This window comes from Bombina bombina, chromosome 1, assembly GCF_027579735.1.
Source record: "Bombina bombina isolate aBomBom1 chromosome 1, aBomBom1.pri, whole genome shotgun sequence".
In the NCBI taxonomy this organism is placed as follows: Eukaryota; Metazoa; Chordata; class Amphibia; order Anura; family Bombinatoridae; genus Bombina; species Bombina bombina.
This window is the reverse complement of record NC_069499.1, coordinates 1,096,630,449-1,096,649,754: the sequence shown is the minus strand read 5'-3', so window position 1 is coordinate 1,096,649,754 and position 19,306 is coordinate 1,096,630,449. Positions and strand designations below refer to the sequence as shown.

Below are 19,306 nucleotides of genomic sequence, written 5' to 3'. Positions count from 1 at the left end.
TTTTTTTTTAAAAAAGTTTTTTATTGAGGTTATGCTAGTGAGTACAATATGTATAAAATACCATACAACATAAGAAAAAAAATAAAAAATACAACATCAGTGTCACATATACAATAGTTATTCTTATACATGAAATAACAATGTGGTATAAAACTAGGTATAAATGAAGAACCTCTATTTTATTTTTTATTGCTTATATTCTTCAATTATTTCCTCATAAGCGCAAGCGGCCACATTTGGACCAGTAAAAGCAAATGTTGTCTAGAGGAAAGATAGTGAATGTATTGGACACTTATGGTCCCATACATATAATGTAAAGAGTAAATTATCAACTGAAGTTTTTATTTTCAAAAATATAAGGGGGGGGGGTAGAAAATTCAGCGGATAAGCACCGCTTGTCAAATATAGGAGAGTATGGGGGGGGGGGGGGACGGAGCCATATGAAAGGGTTACAAAAGAAATATAACGGAACCTTCAAGATGATTTCTGAGAGATTAGGGGTAAATCACAGGGTTGAAAAAGAACATGTGACATTTAGTCGCTATGAATAAAAGGGCATATAAGAAAAATGATATGATCGGGGTGTTAGTACCATATGTGTAGACTTTTGACTGGAGGGATCGTTAATTATACTACTGAAGGGAATCCGTAACTAATAACTGAATGGATTAGTCCTAGAAAGAAAATTCTCCCAGCTTGAATATTATCTAATGGTCAGCTTGTTGTTTTGGCTTTGCGGCTAAATAGTAAAATATATCATAGCCAGAAAGAATGGGATGCAGAAGTATTAATTATAAAGATAAAAAAATGATTTCCCCTAGTCACAAAAATGTGTATAGGAAAGGGTTATCCCCCATCAGAAAGCAGAAATCTCTTCTGCTCCTCCTGAAAAATTAAGTGTTTAGTGTAGGGGAATGCAAGGCATATGTGATATAGAGAACCCTTTTCAGAATCTGTGAGGAAGAGGAGGTAGCGAAGTAACCCCTCAGTTATTTTAGCATTTAGAGAGTAATGCCAGAAAATAACATATATGTTAGTGAGGGATTTAGTAAGTGAGAGATCCTACCAGACATACATAGATTAGCTAGGAGCCTTCAGGTTAATACCATTCAGTAGATCAATAGTGAACATATTTCAACTAACTATATCTCTCAGTTTAGCTAGACAATGGACATGGACAGCTATTTATAGGAAATAGACATTAACCTTGTACCATAAACATTAACCTTGTACATTAGAAGCCTTTAACCAGTAGTACAGGGGGTAGTACTAGCACCCTTGAATAAAACAAATTTGACACGTAAATAATATAAATGAAAATGTGCACAGCTGTTAACCCTTAAGCATTTCAAATCTGCATAGTTGTACAAGTTTGAAATAATGCAAAACATACTTGTTATTGAGCGTGTAGTGAGTAGCATATAATACAGGCCATTTATAACAATAATAAACTGTGCTGTGCTGTCATATGAGCCAGCAGAAAACATTGAGGAACCTGCAAAGTTGGAAAAATAACTTTAAACATTTAACATTCAATATAAGTGTTTGCCGTCTCATATATAGCTATGAAATATACCAGGGATAATTTGCCATATATACTGCGATTACGCATAAAGTTTTGTAAGGACTGCAAGCTTGTATCTACCCCCCTAGTACACATATATAACATTCAAATAGTAGTGTCAAGCTTGTTAAACCATAAAACAATAAACATTAAGGTTTAGGTGAAGAGCATGAATATTGGCAAACCCCAACGTTTTTTTTTTTTTTTGTTTCCCCTATTAAAAAGACATAGGGGGTATCAAGCATGGCACTAGATACATATAGCATCAGCAATGATGTCAGTATAATTTTGTTATGAAGAATAAAGGGCTTAATAGCCAGTGTCATTTAGAAAATAATACCTATAGCAGTACTATGAGGTATAAAACATATCAAGGTCTCAATATCTCAGAACATTTATTTACATTTAGGTCTATACATACTAGCTATTAGGAGGACCATTCCACTAGGTAATTGAACTTTATAAACTAATAATCTAATGCGTTTAGGAAATGCTAACTGTCTTATAGTGGATTCAACAAATTAAACAATGTGACAGGGGGGGTTCACCTGTTATCAATGTGTGCTGGTTGTAGGGGGAATATAATAAAGGCTTGGAGTAGTAAAACCTTAGACACAAATCAGTCCTTAAGAGTCCTGTATATAAGGGAAACAGAACAATCAAATTTCCCAATTCATCCTATACCGCATTTATTGCAAAGGTCTTGTGACTTCGACTTGCGGATTGTATTCCACAGTTTTGTAAAATAGGTGCGTTGGTGATGATGAGTCCAGAAAATGAGGGAAAAAGCAAAAGGGAACAGGGAGCTGCTAAGCATGGAGGTGAAAGTAGCGTTCCGATGCAACACATAACCAGCTAGGCCCAAGGTTGTGTTTGTAGTGTCCCCTAGTAGATGTTCTGGGCTGGAGGGTATGGTCTTAGGTATCGATAGGATCACTGCCGCGCCAAGCTTCAAAACAGTGTTACCTGCTCCTTGAATGACCCCAGCTGAAATGGCCGCCAAACGTCCTGTGCTAGATATTACCGCCAGAGGTATATCGCTGTAAGCTTCTGCTACGAGCTCCAAAGGGGCTGCAGCCTCTCTAATACCCGTACATGGGTCCTCCTCATAAAGATGCAGTCCTCCAAACAGCGGTGCGAAGTTAGGGGGTAGCGACCTTTTGTCCCGCCACTGCTTATCTTTCCCAAGTGGAGCTGGAAAGCTCCTCTCCAAAGTGTTGCCTGAGTTTGCGTACAGATGAGACTCATGCAGAGGCAACTCCACATGAGCCTGTGCCGTGCACATTATCTGCCCCACGGGGACAATCAGCTGCTTTGCCACAGCTTGTACCGTAGATTCGGCTCCCGTCTCAGTAGTCAGTGCCTTTTCGGCTAGTAAGGCGGTCTCACCATTCTGATAGGCATTTATACCTGCCGTCTGTTTAGTATCCGAACGTACGCCTCCTCCAAGCTGATCTCTGATTATCAGCGTTAAGTCAATAAAGTTGGAGCACATCCTCTCCTCCAAATCCTCTAGACACCTCAGCACCATTTCATAAGAGATTGCCATATTCGTTTTGATAGTAGATGGCTCTGTGTAAGGCAGGCTATGGGTATAGAGTAAACACCACTCCTACCTCGTGGTCGCGTTAGATGATACAGGCCCAGATCAAATTTATCGTAGTAAATATCTAAAACCTCATCTAACCAGTCTTCCAGTAGGCAGCTCACTTCTTTCTTAAGTATAAGTCCAGAACTTAACCCGAAAATATAAGTTTTGTGCTCTTATTAAGCTATATGTTCATAAATTCTACAGGAGCACATAAGATATGCGTCTTGACTCCTCTGTAGTTGGCTCCGCCCCCCTTTTTTAAATATAATTTATAACTACGCATATTTGATTTATAAATATATAAAATAGTAATAGACTTACTGATTTATAACTATTTTAATAGAAGTTGCTTGTTTTCTAAGGGACCGATCTCTCGCTCACACGTTCTCATCACTGTTTTGCTTCATATGGCACTAAGTAACCATTGAATCTCGTGACTCACTGTTTACCTGGTACATATCATTTAAACCACTGCGCATGCGGTAATAATATCCATGTCGGGAGCGTGCAATTGCTCTGAAGTGCAGAGCGGGCAGCACCGCAATAGACTCACATAGATTTTGTGTAAGGAATCAGAGGGGCAGCGCTGAAACGGATTGGGAATATGTGTTAATATGCTAAAAGCAAGTATAAACAATTATTAATTTTTATGCGGTTTGATTAATGTTATATTAAAGATTAGAAATCTGGTATTTACCCACAAGGGAGTTTACCATCACTTTAATGTCCAAAGAATTCATAGGTCGAGGAGCCTGTAAAGCCTTCAAAACTAAATTAAGACTCCAAGGACGAACCAAAGCCTGCACAAAACAATGAATATCAGAAAGTTTAGCAATCTTTCTGTGAAATAAAACAGAAAGAGCAGACATTTGTGCTTTCAAGGAACTTGCAGACAAACCTTTATCCAAACCATCCTGAAGAAACTGTAAAATTCTAGGAATTCTAAAAGAATGCCAAGAGAATTTATGAAAAGAACACCATGAAATGTAAGTCTTCCAAACTTGATAATAAATCTTTCTAGAAACAGATTTACGAGCCTGCAACATAGTATTAATCACTGAGTCAGAGAAACCTCTATGACTAAGCACTAAGCGTTCAATCTCCATACCTTCAAATTTAATGATTTAAAATCCTGATGAAAAAATGGACCTTGAGATAGAAGGTCTGGCCTTAGTGGAAGTGGCCAAGTTTGGCAACTGGACATCCGAACAAGATCTGCATACCAAAGCCTGTGAGGCCATGCTGGAGCTACCAGCAGCACAAACGACTGCTCGATGATGATTTTAGAGATCACTCTTGGAAGAAGAACTAGAGGCGGGAAAATAACCAAGGAAGTGTCAATGTATCCACTGCTTCCGCCTGAGGATCCCTGGACCTGGACAGGTACCTGGGAAGTTTTTTGTTTAGATAAGATGCCATCAGATCTATTTCTGGAAGCCCCCACATCTGAACAATTTGAGAAAAAAAATCTGAATGGAGAGACCATTCTCCCGGATGTAAAGTCTGACTGAGGTAATCCGCTTTCAAATTGTCTATACCTGGGAAATGAACCGCAGAAATTAGACAGGAGCTGGATTCCGCCCAAACAAGTATCCAAGATACTTCTTTCATAGCTTGAGGACTGTGAGTCTCACCCTGATGATTGACATATGCCACAGTTGTGACATTGTCTGTCTGAAAACAAATGAACGGTTCTCTCCAACAGAGGCCAAAACTGAAGAGCCCTGAGAATCGCACGGAGTTCCAAAATATTGATTGGTAATCTCGCCTCTTTCCAAACTCAGAGATCCCCAAACAGCTCCCTAACCTGAAAGACTCGCATCTGTTGTGATCACAGTTCAGGTTGGACGGACGAAAGAGGCCCCTAAAATTATACGATGGTGGTCTAACCACCAAGTCAGAGAAAGTCGAACATTGGGATTTAAGGATATTAATTGTGATATCCTTGTATAATCCCTGCACCATTGGTTCAGCATACAAAGCTGGAGAGGTCTCATATGAAAACGAGCAAAGGGGATCGCGTCTGATGCTGCAGTCATGAGACCTAAAACTTCCATGCACATAGCTACTGAAGGGAATGACTGAGACGGAAGGTTCCGACAGGCTGCAACCAATTTCAAATGTCTCTTGTCTGTTAGAGACAAAGTCATGGACACTGAATCTCTCTGGAAACCTAAAAAGGTTACCCCTTGTCTGAGGAATCAAAGAACATTTTGGTAAATTGATCCTCCAACCATGTCTTCGAAGAAACAACACTAGTTGATTCTTGTGAGATTCTGCAGAACGTAAAGACTGAGCGAGTACCAAGATATCGTCCAAATAAGGAAATGCCGCAATACCCCGCTCTCTTATTACATAGAGTAGGGCACCTAGAACCTTTGAAAAGATTCTTGGAGCTGTCGCTAGGCCAAAAGGAAGAGCAACAAATTGGTAATTCTTGTCTAGAAAAGAGAATCTCAGGAACTGATAGTGATCTGGATGAATCGGAATATGAAGATATGCATCCTGTAAGTCTATTGTGAACATATAATACCCTTGCTGAACAAAAGGCAGAATAGTCCTTATAGTCACCATTTTGAAGGTTGCTACTCTTACATATCAATTCAAAATCTTTAGATCCAAAACTGGTCTGAATGAATTTTCTTTCTTTGGGACAATGAATAAATTTGAATAAAACCCCAGACTCTGTTCCTGAAATGCCTGATTACCCCAGATAACTCCAGATCTGAAACACACTTCAGAAAAGCCTGAGCCTTTACTGGATTTACCGGAATGCGTGAGAGAAAAAATCGTGTCACAGGCGGTCTCACTCTGAATCCTATTCTGTACCCCTGAGAGACAATATTCTGAATCCAATGATTTTGGACCGAATTGATCCAAACATCTTTGAAAATTAATCTGCCCCCTACCAGCTGAGCTGGAATGAGGGCCGCACCTTCATGCGGACTTGGGGGCTGGTTTTGATCTCTTAAATGGCTTAGATTTATTCCAAATTGAAGAAGGCTTCCAATTGGAAGCAGATTCCTTGGGGGAAGGATTAGATTTCTGTTCCTTATTTTGTCGAAAGGAACGAAAACGGTTAAAAGCTTTAGATTTACCCTTATCCTGAGGCAAAAAAACTCCCTTCCCCCCCAGTAACAGTTGAAATTATTGAATCCAACTGAGAACCAAATAATTTATTACCTTGGAAAGAGATAGCAATCTGGACTTAGAATTCATATCAGCATTCCAAGATTTGAGCCACAAAGCTCTTCTAGCTAAAATAGCTAAAGACATAGATTTAACATCAATTTTGATAATATAAAAAATGGCAGCACTAATTTAAATTATTAGCATGTTGAATCAACTTAACAATGCTAGACAAATCATGATCCGATACTTGTTGCTCTAAAGTATCCAACCAAAAAGTTGAAGCAGCTGCAACATCAGCCAAAGAAATTGCAGGCCTAAGAAGATGACCTGAATATAAATAAGCTTTCCTTAGATAAGATTCAAGTTTCCTATTTAAATGATCTTTAAAAGAAACAGGTAAAAGCAACAGGTAATGAACTACTACTGATGGATACATTTTCTGCATGTAAAAGTTTATCATGACAACTATTACAAACCACAGCTGGAGGTATAATCTCCACAAGTTTACAACAAATGCACTTAGCTTTGGTAGAACTGTTATCAGGCAGCCGGGATCTAACAGTGAATTCTGAGACAGGATCAGACTGAGACATCTTGCAAATGTAAGAGAAAAAAACAACATATAAAGCAAAATTATCAATTTCCTTATATGGCAGTTTCAGGAATGGGAAAAAATGCAGAATAGCCCTCTGACATAAAAAAAGGCAAGAGGCAAATAGGAATGGGGTCTAAAATAATGAAAATATTTGGCGCCAAGTATGACGCACAACAAACAGAAAAATATTTTTGGGCACCAAAAACGTCCGGAAATGACACACTTGCGTCATAGATGACGCAACATTGTGAAAGGACCCGGCGTCAACTAAGACGCCGGAAATGACGAATTTGCGTCGACGAACGTAACTTCGCGCCAAACAAATCTTGCACCAAAAATAACGCAATAAACTTTAGCGTTTTGCGCCCTCACGAGCCTAATTCTGCCCACGAATTTGAAAAATGACAGTCAATTGAAAAAAGACTACACCCCAGGTAAGAATTTTTTTTCTAAAAAATGCATTTCCCAGATATGTAACGGACAGTCTGCAAAAGGAAATATACTGAAACCTGAAGCATGGCAAATATAAGTACAATACATATATTTAAAACTTTATATAAATAAAGTGCCAAACCATAGCTGAGAGTGTCTTAAGTAATGAAAACATACTTACCTGAAGACACCCATTTACATATAGCAGATAGCCAAAACAGTACTGAAACGGTTATTAGTAGAGGTAATGGAATATGAGAGTATATCGTCGATCTGAAAAGGGAGGTAGGAGATGAATCTCTATGACCGATAACAAAGAACCTATGACATAGATCCCCGTGAGGAAAACCTTTGCATTCAATAGGTGATACTCCCTTCACAACCCTCTGACATTCACTGTACTCTGAGAGGAAACAGGCTTCAAAAATGCTGAGAAGCGCATATCAACGTAGAAATCTTAGCACAAACTTACTTCATCACCTCCATAGGAGGCAAAGTTTGTAAAACTGAATTGTGGGTGTGGTGAGAGTGTATTTATAGGCACTTTGAGGTTTGGAAAACTTTGCCCCTCTTGGTAGGATTGTATATCTCATACATCACTAGCTCATGGACTCTTGCCAATTACATGAAAGAAAAGTGTGTTTAAAATTTAATGGGACAGTAACATTTTTTTTTTCATTAAAATTCTGATTTGAACTTAGAATTTTTTTTATTGATTAAGGTTTTTTTTTCCTTTGGAATAAGATGGACCAAGAGGCCCTGCAAGCTGTTGCTTGTTCTCCATGTATAAATACTAATGTTGAGCCTCCTATCCCTTTTTTGTTCCTCTTGTATTGAGAGAACATTACATTACAAGGATATCCTTTTTGATTCTGTGCCTTCATTGTCTAGGGCGGATGTTGTTCAGGAGTCTCCTGTTTTGGCTAATCCGCAACTCTCTCCTCATACGTCCCAATCTTCTGCAGTGCCCTGTGTTTCGTCTCAGGTTGTTTTTTTCCTTGCAGGATATGGCTACCCATATATCCTCAGCAGTATCTGAGACTTTGTCTGCTTTTCTTATGTTACATGGGAAGCGCAAGATTAAATATAAGGTTTCTGATTCTGTTGCAATTGTGTCTAGTGTTTCTTCTCATAAGTCTGAGGAGGAAGATACTTCAGTAGCATCTGAGGGTGAGCTCTCAGATTCTGATAGAGTAAATCCTTCTTCTGAACCTGAGGTTGTTTCCTTTGGGTTTAAGCTGGAGCACCTCAGTTTGTTACTCAAGGAGGTTTTGGCTACCTTGGATGACTCTGAGGCGTCAGTCATGGTTATTCCTTAGAAATCTAGTAAACTTAAAGGGACAGTCTAGTCCAAAATAAACTTTCATGATTCAGATAGGACATGTAATTTTAAACAATTTTCCAATTAACTTTTATCACCAATTTTGCTTTGTTCTCTTGGTATTCTTAGTTGAAAGCTTAACCTAGGACGTTTATATGCTAATTTCTTAGACCTTGAAGGCCACCTCTTTTCAGAATGCATTTAAACAGTTTTTCACCACTAGAGGGTGTTAGTTCATGTGTTTCATATAGATAACACTGTGCTCATGCACGTAAAGTTACCTGGGAGCCAGCACTGATTGGCTAAACTGCAAGTCTGTCAAAAGAACTGAAATAAAGGGGCAGTTTGCAGAGGCTTAGATACAAGATAATCACAGAGGTAAAAAGTATATAAATATAGCTGTGTTGGTTATGCAAAACTGGGGAATGGGTAATAAAGGGATTATCTATCTTTTAAAACTATAACAATTCTGGTGTAGACTGTCCCTTTAATAAGTTTTTTGATGTCCCTTCCTCTGTGGAAGTTTTTCCTATACCAGATCGTGTTTGAGATATTATTACAAGGGAATGGGAGAAGCCTGGGATTCCTTTTACCCCTTCTCCAATTTTTAGGAAGATGTTTCCTATTGCTGATTCTATTAAGGAATTTTGGCAGATGGTTCCTGTCATGGATACCTGGCTGCAAGGGTTAAACCCCTACCCTCTACAACCTCACCCCTGTTGCTTCTTAGCGGTTTCTGGCTCCTCAGAGCAACCGCGATTCCCCAGACCCTTTGTTCCTGGTTATTGTCTATATGGACTGTCACCTTGGAGGAGATAATTACTGACCGCCACTTTCCCCTTCGGCCGGCCGGGCCCCTGGAACTACCGGTCGGCCGCATCCCCCAAGATTACCGGTGCCCTTTGACCCAGGTCGCTCCAGTGGCCCTTTGTCCCAGAGCTCCGCTCTTTTGGGATTTGCTGCCTCTCAGGGTGGCCCAGAGGTGGAGTGATTGCCGGAAGGGAGCTCCCTTGGGAACCCGGGGGTTCCGGTTCCCCCTGTAACCCCTCTTCTCCCTGGACATCCAGGTGGACGTTTAAACCAGCATAACTCCAGTCCCCAGCCACGGATCATGTCGCTTTTTGGACTGTAGATTCTGGGGACCGGGAGCTTTAAAACGACACCCTGGAAGTTCTCCCCCGGGATCACCTTGAAAACTGCCACCCCTAGCTACTGAGAATCTGGAGGACCATGGCTGCTATAGCAGGCGTCAGCCTGTCTCGAGGGGCGGGAATGGCGGGAAAACTGTGGCATTGTCTTCTGTTCTTATCAAGATAAGTGTGTGTATAAAAGATGTGTGTTTTGCTCAATAAAGTGTGTTCCTGTTTCACCTGAATGCTAGTATGTCTAGTTATTTGGGTGGGCTCCTGCTACAATCACTTGCCTGGGCTACATAGCCGCTTGTTCCAGGGAGAGGAAGGACCCGTTTGGCGGAGCTACTCCGTTGGGGTAGCCGGGGATCCGTCACAGTTCCTAAGGTGGAGGGAGCAGTTTCCACTCTGACCAAGAGGACCACTATTCCTATTGAGGACAGCTCTTCCTTTAAAGATCCTATGGATAAGAAGTTGTAAGCTTTGCTTAAAAGGATTTCTATACACCAGGGGTATCAATGGCAACCGGCTGCATGTATTGCTATGGTTACTAGTGCTGTGGCATATTGGTTTGATGCATTGTCTGATTCTATTCAGCAAGATACTCCTCTTAAAGAAATTCAAGATAGAATCAAGGCTTTGAAGTTGGCTAATTCCTTTATTGCAGATGCTTCTCTACAGGTCATAAAGTTGGGAGCTAAAATTTCTGGTTTTGCCATTTTAGCTCGCAGAGCTTTATGGTTAAAATCCTGGTCTGCGGATGTGTCCTCTAAGTCTAAGCTTTTGTCTATTCCTTACAAGGGTAAGAACTTGTTTAGGCCAGGTTTGGCTGAGATTATTTCTGATATTACGGGAGCCTCAGGATAAAAGAAAGAAACAGAAGGGTCGGCAGAGTAATTTTCGTTCCTTTCTTAACTTCTCTGGTAAATTTTCCTCTTCTTCCATCAAGCAGGAACAGTCCAAGCCATTTTGGAAGTCAAATCAGTTGTGGAATAAGGAGAAGCAGTACAGGAAGCCTGTTGCTGACTCAAAATCAGCATGAAGGGTCTGCCCCCGATCTGAGAATGGGTCTTGTGGGGGCAGACTCTCTTTCTTTGCTCAAGCTTGGATTCGAGATGTTCAGGATCCCTGGGTGGTAGATATCGTGTCCCAGAGTTACAAACTGGAGTTCAAGAATTTTCCTCCGAGAGGCAGGTTTCTTCTCTCCAGGTTATCTGTAAACCTGATAAAAGGGGAGCCGTTCTTACGTTGTGTTTAGAATCTTTCCGACATGGGAGTGATAGTTCCGGTTCAGGAACAGGGTCTGGGTTTTTATTCCAATCTCTTTGTCGTTCCCAAAAAGGAGGGTACTTTCAGACCTATTTTAGTTCTCAAGAGTGTAAACAAATTTCTCAGGGTTCAGTCTTTCAAGATGGAAACTATTCGTTCCATTCTTTCTTTGGTTCAGGAAGGTCAGTTCATGACCATAGTGGATCTAAAGGATGCATATCTGCATATTCCCATTCACAGGGATCATCACAGGTTCCTAAGATTTGCATTTCTAGACAAACATTTTCAGTTTGTAGCTCTTCCTTTTGGTCTGGCAACAGCTCCCAGAATTTTTTTCAAAGGTCCTGGGAGCATTGTTGGCGGTGCTTGGATTGAAGGGTGTTGAAGTGGCTCCTTATCTGGATGACATTCTAGTTCAGGCTCCATCTTTTCAACTAGCAAACTCCCACATGTAGTTGTTGTCTTTTCTGCGCTCCCACGGTTGGAAGGTGTATTTAGGAAAAAGTTCCTTAATTCTGGCTACAAGAGTGGTATTTCTGGGGACCATTATAGATTCTCTAGAGATGAAAATATTTCTGACAGAAGCAAGAAAGTCAAAGATTTCCAATACGTGTCTTCAGTCCCTTCCTCGGCCGTCAGTGGCTCAGTGCATGGAGGTTATTGGTCTGATGGTTTCAGTCATGGACATCATTCCGTTTGCTCGGTTCCATCTCAGACCTCTTCATTTATGCTTGCTCAGGCAGTGGAACGGGGATTATGCGGATCTATCTCCAAAGATTGTTCTAGATCAGATGTCCAGAGATCCTCTTCCTTGGTGGTTTTCTCAGGATCTTCTCTCTCAGGGAACTTGCTTTCGCAGACCTGCCTGGGTGATTGTAATCACGGATGGGGTGCTATCTGGGGTTCATTATGGGCTCAGGGTCTATGGACTCGGTTCTTCCAGTAAATGTTTTGGAACTGAGAGCAATTTTCAATGCTCTTCTAGTCTGGCCTCAGCTAGCTTCAACCTAGTTTATCAGGTTTCAGTCGGAGAACATAACGTCAGTGGCTTACATCAATCATCATGGAGGAACTCAGAGTTCCTTGGCCATGATAGAGGTAGCCAAGATTATTCGGTGGGCGGAGATTCACAACTGTTGTCTGTCTGCTATCCATATTCCAGGGGTGGACAATTGGGAAGCGGATATTCTGAGCAGACAGACTTTTCATCCGGGGGAGTGGGAACTTCATCCAGAGGTATTTTCCAGCTTGATTCTCAGTTGGGGACACCCGGAGTTGGATCTCATGGCATCTCGTCAGAATGTCAAGCTCCTGAAGTACGGGTCGAGGTCAAAGGATCCTCAGGCTGTTCTGATAGATGCTCTGGCAGTTCCTTGGACTTTCAGTCTGGCATATGTGTTCCCTCCGTTTGCTCTTCTTGCTCGGGTCAAACAAGAGAGGGCATCGGTGATTCTCATTGCTCCGGCGTGGCCTCACAGAATCTGGTTTGCAGATCTGGCGGAGATGTCTTCCCTTCCACCTTGGCATCTTCTGCAGGGTCCCTTCCTTCATCCAAATCTCGTTTCTCTGAAGCCGACTGCTTGGAGATTGAACTCTTGATTCTTTCTAAGCGTGGTTTTTCTGAGTCAGTCATTGAGCCCATGATTCAGGCTCGTAAGCCTGTGACTAGGAAGATTTATTATAAGATTTGGTGTAAAGATTTGTATTGGTGTGAATTCAAAGGCTACTCGTGGAGTAGAGTTAGGATTCCTAGGATTTTGTCTTTTCTCCAGGAGGGTTTGGAGAAAGGTTTATCTGCTAGTACCCTGAAAGGTCAAATTTCTGCTTTATCTATTTTATTGTACAAGCGCCTGGCGGATGTGCCAGATGTTCATTCTTTTTGTCAGGCCTTGGTTAGAATTCGGTCTGTGTTTAAGTCTACTACTCCACCTTGGAGTCTTAATCTGGTTCTTGAGTCCTTCAACAGGCTCCGTTTGAACCTATGCATTCTTTGGATATTAAGATGTTATCTTGGAAGGTTTTGTTTCTGGTGGCTATTTCTTCGGCTCAAAGAGTTTCGGAGCTTTTAGCCTTGCAGTATGAATCGCCTTTTATTTTTCACTCTGATAAGTTAGTTCTGCGTACTGCCTTGGGTTTTCTTCCCAATGTTGTTTCTGATAAGAATATTAATCAATTGATTGTTGTTCCTTCTTTGTGTCCTAATCCTTCTCATAAGGAGCGTTTCTTGCACAACCTGGATGTGGTTCCTGCATTGAAATATTATTTGCAGGCGACTAAGGATTTTTGCCAGTCTTCTTCTTTATTTGTTGTCTTTTTGGGAAGCGTAAGGGTAAGAAAGCTACGGCTACTTCTCTTTCTTGTTGGTTGGGGAGTGCTATTCACTTGGCATATGAGACTGCTGGTCAGCAGCCTCCTGAGAGAATCACGGCTCATTCCACAAGGGCTGTTTCATCTTCTTGGGCTTTCAAAAATGGAGCTTCTGTAGATCAGCTTTGCAAGGCTGTGACTTGGTCATCTTTGCATACTTTTTTCAAAATTTTACAAATTTGATACTTTTTGCTTCAGTAGAGGCTTCTTTTGGGAGAAAGGTTCTTCAAGCAGTGGTGCCTTCTGTTTAGGTTAACTGTCTTGTCCCTCCCTTATCATCCGTTTCTTCTATCTTGGGTATTGGTTCCCAACAGTTATTTATTATTACTTATTTCAGACCGTTTGCTTTTTTATAAACTTCAGAGACCTCTGCACCTTAGATTACTTCCTTTCTCCTTTCCCTTTGGTCGAATGACTGGGGATTGTGGGTAGGGGAAGTGGTATTTAAAGGGACAGTCTAGGCCAAAATAAACTTTCATGGTTCAGATAGAGCATGTAATTTTAAACAATTTTTCAATTTACTTTTATCACAATTTTGCTTTGTTCTCTTGGTATTCTTAGTTGAAAGCTTAACCTAAGAGGTTCATATGCTAATTTCTTAGACCTTGAAGCCCACCTCTTTCAGATTGCATTTTAACAGTTTTTCACCACTAGAGGGTGTTAGTTCACATATTTCATATAGATAACACTGTGCTCGTGCACGTGAAGTTATCTGGGAGCAGGCACTGATTGGCTAGACTGCAAGTCTGTCAAAAGAACTGAAAAAAGGGGCAGTTTGCAGAGGCTTAGATACAAGATAATCACAGATGTTAAAAGTATATTATTATAACTGTGTTGGTTATGCAAAACTGGGAAATGGGTAATAAAGGTATTATCTATCTTTTAAAACAATAAAAATTCTGGTGTAGACTGTCCCTTTAACAGCTGTGGTGCTCTTTGCCTCCTCTTGCTAGTCAGGAGTGATATTCCCAACAGTAATTAAGATGATCCGTGGACTCACCGTGTCAAGAAAGAAATACATTTATCAGGTAAGAATAAATTATGTTCTTTGCTGAAACTTTGTTTTTAGAGGCATTTCTGATTACCAGTAGTTGTGGGAAATTGCCTTTATCACATAAGCGGATTGGGGTTTAATGGGATATGAAACCCCTATTTTTTTCATGATTCACATAGAGGATATCATTTTAAACAACTTTTCAATTTATTTCTATCATCAAATTTGCTATAGTGCACTATTGGGAGCTAGCTGAACCTATCTGGTGAGCCAATGACAAGGCATAGTTCTGCAATATGCTTTTCAACAAAGGATAATAAGAGATCTAAACATTAGATAATAGAAGTAAATTGAAAGACAAAAATTGGGTTTAATTTGCCTTTAATTAGGAGCTGGACACAAAGATGAATTTCCTGCTACTTCAGTATTAATTTAAATCGCTTTAACCTGACAATTTCACTCAAAATATTTTCAGTTTGTTTTATTTTGAAAGAATGGTAGAAAATGTTTCATGTTCATTTGTGTAAATTGGTCCAAGCCATGGAAATGACTGTAAACTTACACATCTCACTTTCATATATATGCACACTTTTTAACTTTTTTTTTTTTTTTTTCAGTCAGCACTTAATTAGATAATTAGAGATTTTACTCTTATTGATGGTTCACTCTCATCTATTACAGGTCATGAACCACCACAAAAATCTATCCGTGTAACTCAGACAGCAGAGCAGAAACCATTAACAACTTCTGTTATAGAGCATATTCAGTGTTGCATTGAAACTGCAATGTTGTAAGTACTTCCTTGTATAATATATGGATACAGTTCTACTATTAATGTGTTATTTTCTTTTTCTTTTATGTATTCTTCCTTTTATGACATAATTTTTGCACCATGAGTGGGGCAGTGCAGAAATAGACTTGCTGAGTAACCAATACAGAGGGAGACATTCTGTGTCCCTCTCTGCATCGGGTAGTAGTGGTGGTGTCGATCGGTGTTGGAGGGTTAGGAGGGATGTGGGTGGGCGGCCCATCGCTGGGAGGGAGGGGCGGGAACGGATAGCACCACTACGCTACAGTAAAAATTAATTCTAAGATCGGGATGGAGGGGGAATAGAGTTGGGGGAGTCCTAGAGTGGAGAGGGAGAAGATAGGGTAAGGGAAACAATCTTGGAGGGGTGGTGTGGTGAATGAGGGAGGGGGGCAGCTAGCTACACTACAGAAAACCTAAAGAAAAAATGATAGAAAACTGGGTATTGACAGACAACTGCCAGTACCTAAGATGGTGGAAATTAGTTAGAGGAGGGAGGGCTAGAGAGCTTCTTGGGAGAGATTAGGGAGGTGGGAAGGTAAGGGGGTAATCCTACACTGAAGAAATTATTAATAATAAAAAAATAAAAAAAATAAAAAAGTCTAAAACTGCAGACTGTTTGCCAGTACCTAAAATGGGGGTGACGGGGGGGGGGGGGTGAGGGAGCGGAGAGAGCTGTTTGAGAGGGATCAGGTAGGGGGAAGTGTCAGGTGGGAGGGTAATCTCTACACTTAAGCTAAAATTAACCTTACAAGTTACCTGATTAACCCCATTCACTGCTGGGAATAATGAACGTGTGGTGCACAACTGCAATTAGCGGCCCATATATGTCTGCTATTTCTGAACAAAGAGGATCCCAGAGAACCATTTTACAACCATTTATGCCATGATTGCACAAGCAGTATGTAAACAATTTCAGTGAGAAACCTAAAGATTGTGAAAAAGTTAAAGTTGTTTCTTTTATTTGATAACATAGCATTCTACTATAGAGGGCCAGACCTTATTGAATATAAACTGAGTTTGGTGACCAGTAATGTCTCTTAGTACGCTAAATGTGTATATACATTTTGGAAGAAATAGCATGTAAAAGTCAGGATAGGGGATTATAGGGCACTCGAGAACAATTTTAGTGTGTCTCATATATTACCAGTAGTCTAGCTACTCTGTCCCGGCCATAGACAGCGCATCAGAACTGCTGCAGAGAAATATGTGAAAGCTGGTCTTGGTACATACAATAGCCATTGTATATAATCCCTTTCCCCTATAACCACAATCGTCAAAATCTATGAATACAATCAGGTCTAGACTAATATGCATATACAGTTGCACATTTAAAACACTGAAGGTAGGGTAACTGATATTGTTCAGCATATTATTTATTATCCCAAAAGAAAAAATCTATTGCTATCGTAGTTAGGAGACTCCATAATAGGTCGGGCTCCATGTAGGGCTAATTAGAGAGCCTTCATAGTTGAGATATAAACATTTAAATTGCATATTGTAAGGTGTCAACTTTAGATAGCTAACTGAAAACAAGGCAACTGTCTCATATAGATTTAGAGATCTATATGATGTGCCATGATTGCACAAGCGGTATGTAAATAATAAGTAAGTGAGAAACCTAAAGTTTGTGGAAAAAGTTAACGTTTCTTTTATTTGATCGCATTTGGCGGTTAAATGGTGGCATAAAATATACCAAAATGGGCCTAGATCAATACTTTGGGTTGTCTACTAAAAAAAATATATATGTTGTTTTGATAGTTTTTTTATTTTATTTATTTTTTAATTATATTTTTATTGAGGTTATTACACGTACAGAAAAATAAAACAAGGTTACAATGTAATGTAGGATACAAGTATGCGCTACTGCAATGGTATATCTGTCTATACAGCCCCTCTCATTATTATAACATAGGTATAAAGTAAAACACTCCTGGGTAGACTTACCTCTATATATAAGTATCTAGCATATATACTTATTATTTAACCTCATTTATATTATAATCAAGCTATTTCCCATTTTACTTAAAAGTCAGTCCAGGATCATAAATGCAAGGAGTATAAGTAATTGGGAACAGTACTATCTAGAATAAGGGAATAAAGGATATATTTGACGAGATAGAAGCAAATTCTAATATGTTGGTGCTCGCAGTAGGTGAAATGTGGGTCAAAGACCAATGGTCTACCCCTTGATAATTTTGTTGTTATCTTTTAAGGGACTATACATTTTCTAGGGAGTATAGTCTTTGGTATAGGAAACTATCGCCTAGATTTAGAGTTCTGCGTTAGCCGTAAAAAAAGCAGCGTTAAGGGGTCCTAACGCTGCTTTTGGCCGCCCGCTGGTATTTAGAGTCAGGCAGGAAAGGGTCTAACGCTCACTTTCCAGCCACAACTTTTCCATACCACAGATCCCCTTACGCCAATTGCGTATCCTATCTTTTCAATTGGATCTTCCTAACGCTGGTATTTAGAGTCTTGGTTGAAGTGAGCGGTAGACCCTCTACCGACAAGACTCCTAACGCCCATGGAAAGGCTGTAGTTAAGAGCTTTATGGGCTAACGCCGTTATATAAATCTCTTAACTACAGTGCTCTAAAGTACACTAACACCCATAAACTAACTATGTACCCCTAAACCGAGGTCCCCCCACATCGCCGCCACTATAATAAATATTTTTAACCCCTAATCTGCCGACCGCACATCGCCGCCACCTACATTATCCCTATGAACCCCTAATCTGCTGCCCCTAACATTGTAGACACCTACATAATATTTATTAACCCCTAACCTGCCCCCCCCCAACGTCGCCGCTACCTTACCTACACTTATTAACCCCTAATCTGCCGACCGGACCTCGCCGCCACTATAATAAATGTATTAACCCCTAAACTGCCGCACTCCCGCCTCGCAAACACTATAATAAATGGTATTAACCCCTAATCTGCCCTCCCTAACATCGCCGCCACCTAACTTCAAATATTAACCCCTAATCTGCCAACCGGACCTCGCCGCTACTATAATAAATGTATTAACCCCTAAAGCTAAGTCTAACCCTAACACCCCCCTAAATTAAATATAATTTTAATCTAACAAAATAAATTAAATCTTATTAACTAAAGTATTCCTATTTAAAACTAAATACCTGTAAAATAAACCCTAATATAGCTACAATATAACGAATAATTATATTGTAGTTATTTTAGGATTTATATTTATTTTACAGGCAACTTTGTATTTATTTTAACTAGGTACAATAGCTATTAAATAGTTATTTACTATTTAATAGCTACCTAGTTAAAATAATTACAAAATTACCTGTAAAATAAATCCTAACCTAAGTTACAATTAAACCTAACACTACACTATCAATAAATTAATTAAATAAATTACCTACAATTACATACAATTAAATAAACTAAACTAAATTACAAAAACCCCCCACTAAATTACAAAAAATAAAAAAAGATTACAAGAATATTAGGCTAATTACACCTACTCTAAGCCCCCTAATAAAATAAAAAAGCCCCCCAAAATAATAAAATGCCCTACCCTATTCTAAATTAAAAAGTAATCAGCTCTTTTACCAGCCCTTAAAAGGGCTTTTTGCGGGGCATGCCCCAAAGTAATTGGCTCTTTTGCCTGTAAAAAAAAATACAACCCCCCCCCCAACATTAAAACTCACCACCCACATACCCCTACTCTAACCCAAACCCCCCTTAAATAAACCTAACACTACCCCCTGAAGATCTCCCTACCTTGAGTCGTCTTCACCCAGCCGGGCCGAAGTCTTCATCCGATGGGGCAGAAGAGGACATCCAGACCGGCAGAAGTCTTCATCCTATCCGGGCAGAAGAGGACATCCGGACCGGCAGACATCTTCATCCAAGCGGCATCTTCTATCTTCATCCATCCGGAGCGGAGCCATCTTCTTTCCAGCCAACGCGGATCCATCCTCTTCAACCGACGCCTACTCGCCGAATGAAGGTTCCTTTAAATTACGTCATCCAAGATGGCGTTCCTCGAATTCCGATTGGCTGAAAAATACTAGTATTCATATACAGTTGCATATACAGTTGCACATTTAAAACACTGGAGGTAGGGTAA

General features: G+C 40.1%; 1 protein-coding gene across 3 annotated transcripts in view; it reads left to right on the top strand.

Moving 5' to 3' along the window:
* Nucleotides 1–19,306, top strand: part of CENPQ (centromere protein Q) — a 78,966-nt gene that overhangs the window by 13,579 nt on the left and 46,081 nt on the right. For all 3 annotated transcript variants that reach the window (XM_053693782.1, XM_053693800.1, XM_053693792.1), the window contains exon 4: nt 15,077–15,185. In XM_053693782.1, the coding sequence (XP_053549757.1) occupies nt 15,077–15,185 (109 nt within the window). The remainder of the gene's footprint in view (nt 1–15,076; nt 15,186–19,306) is intronic.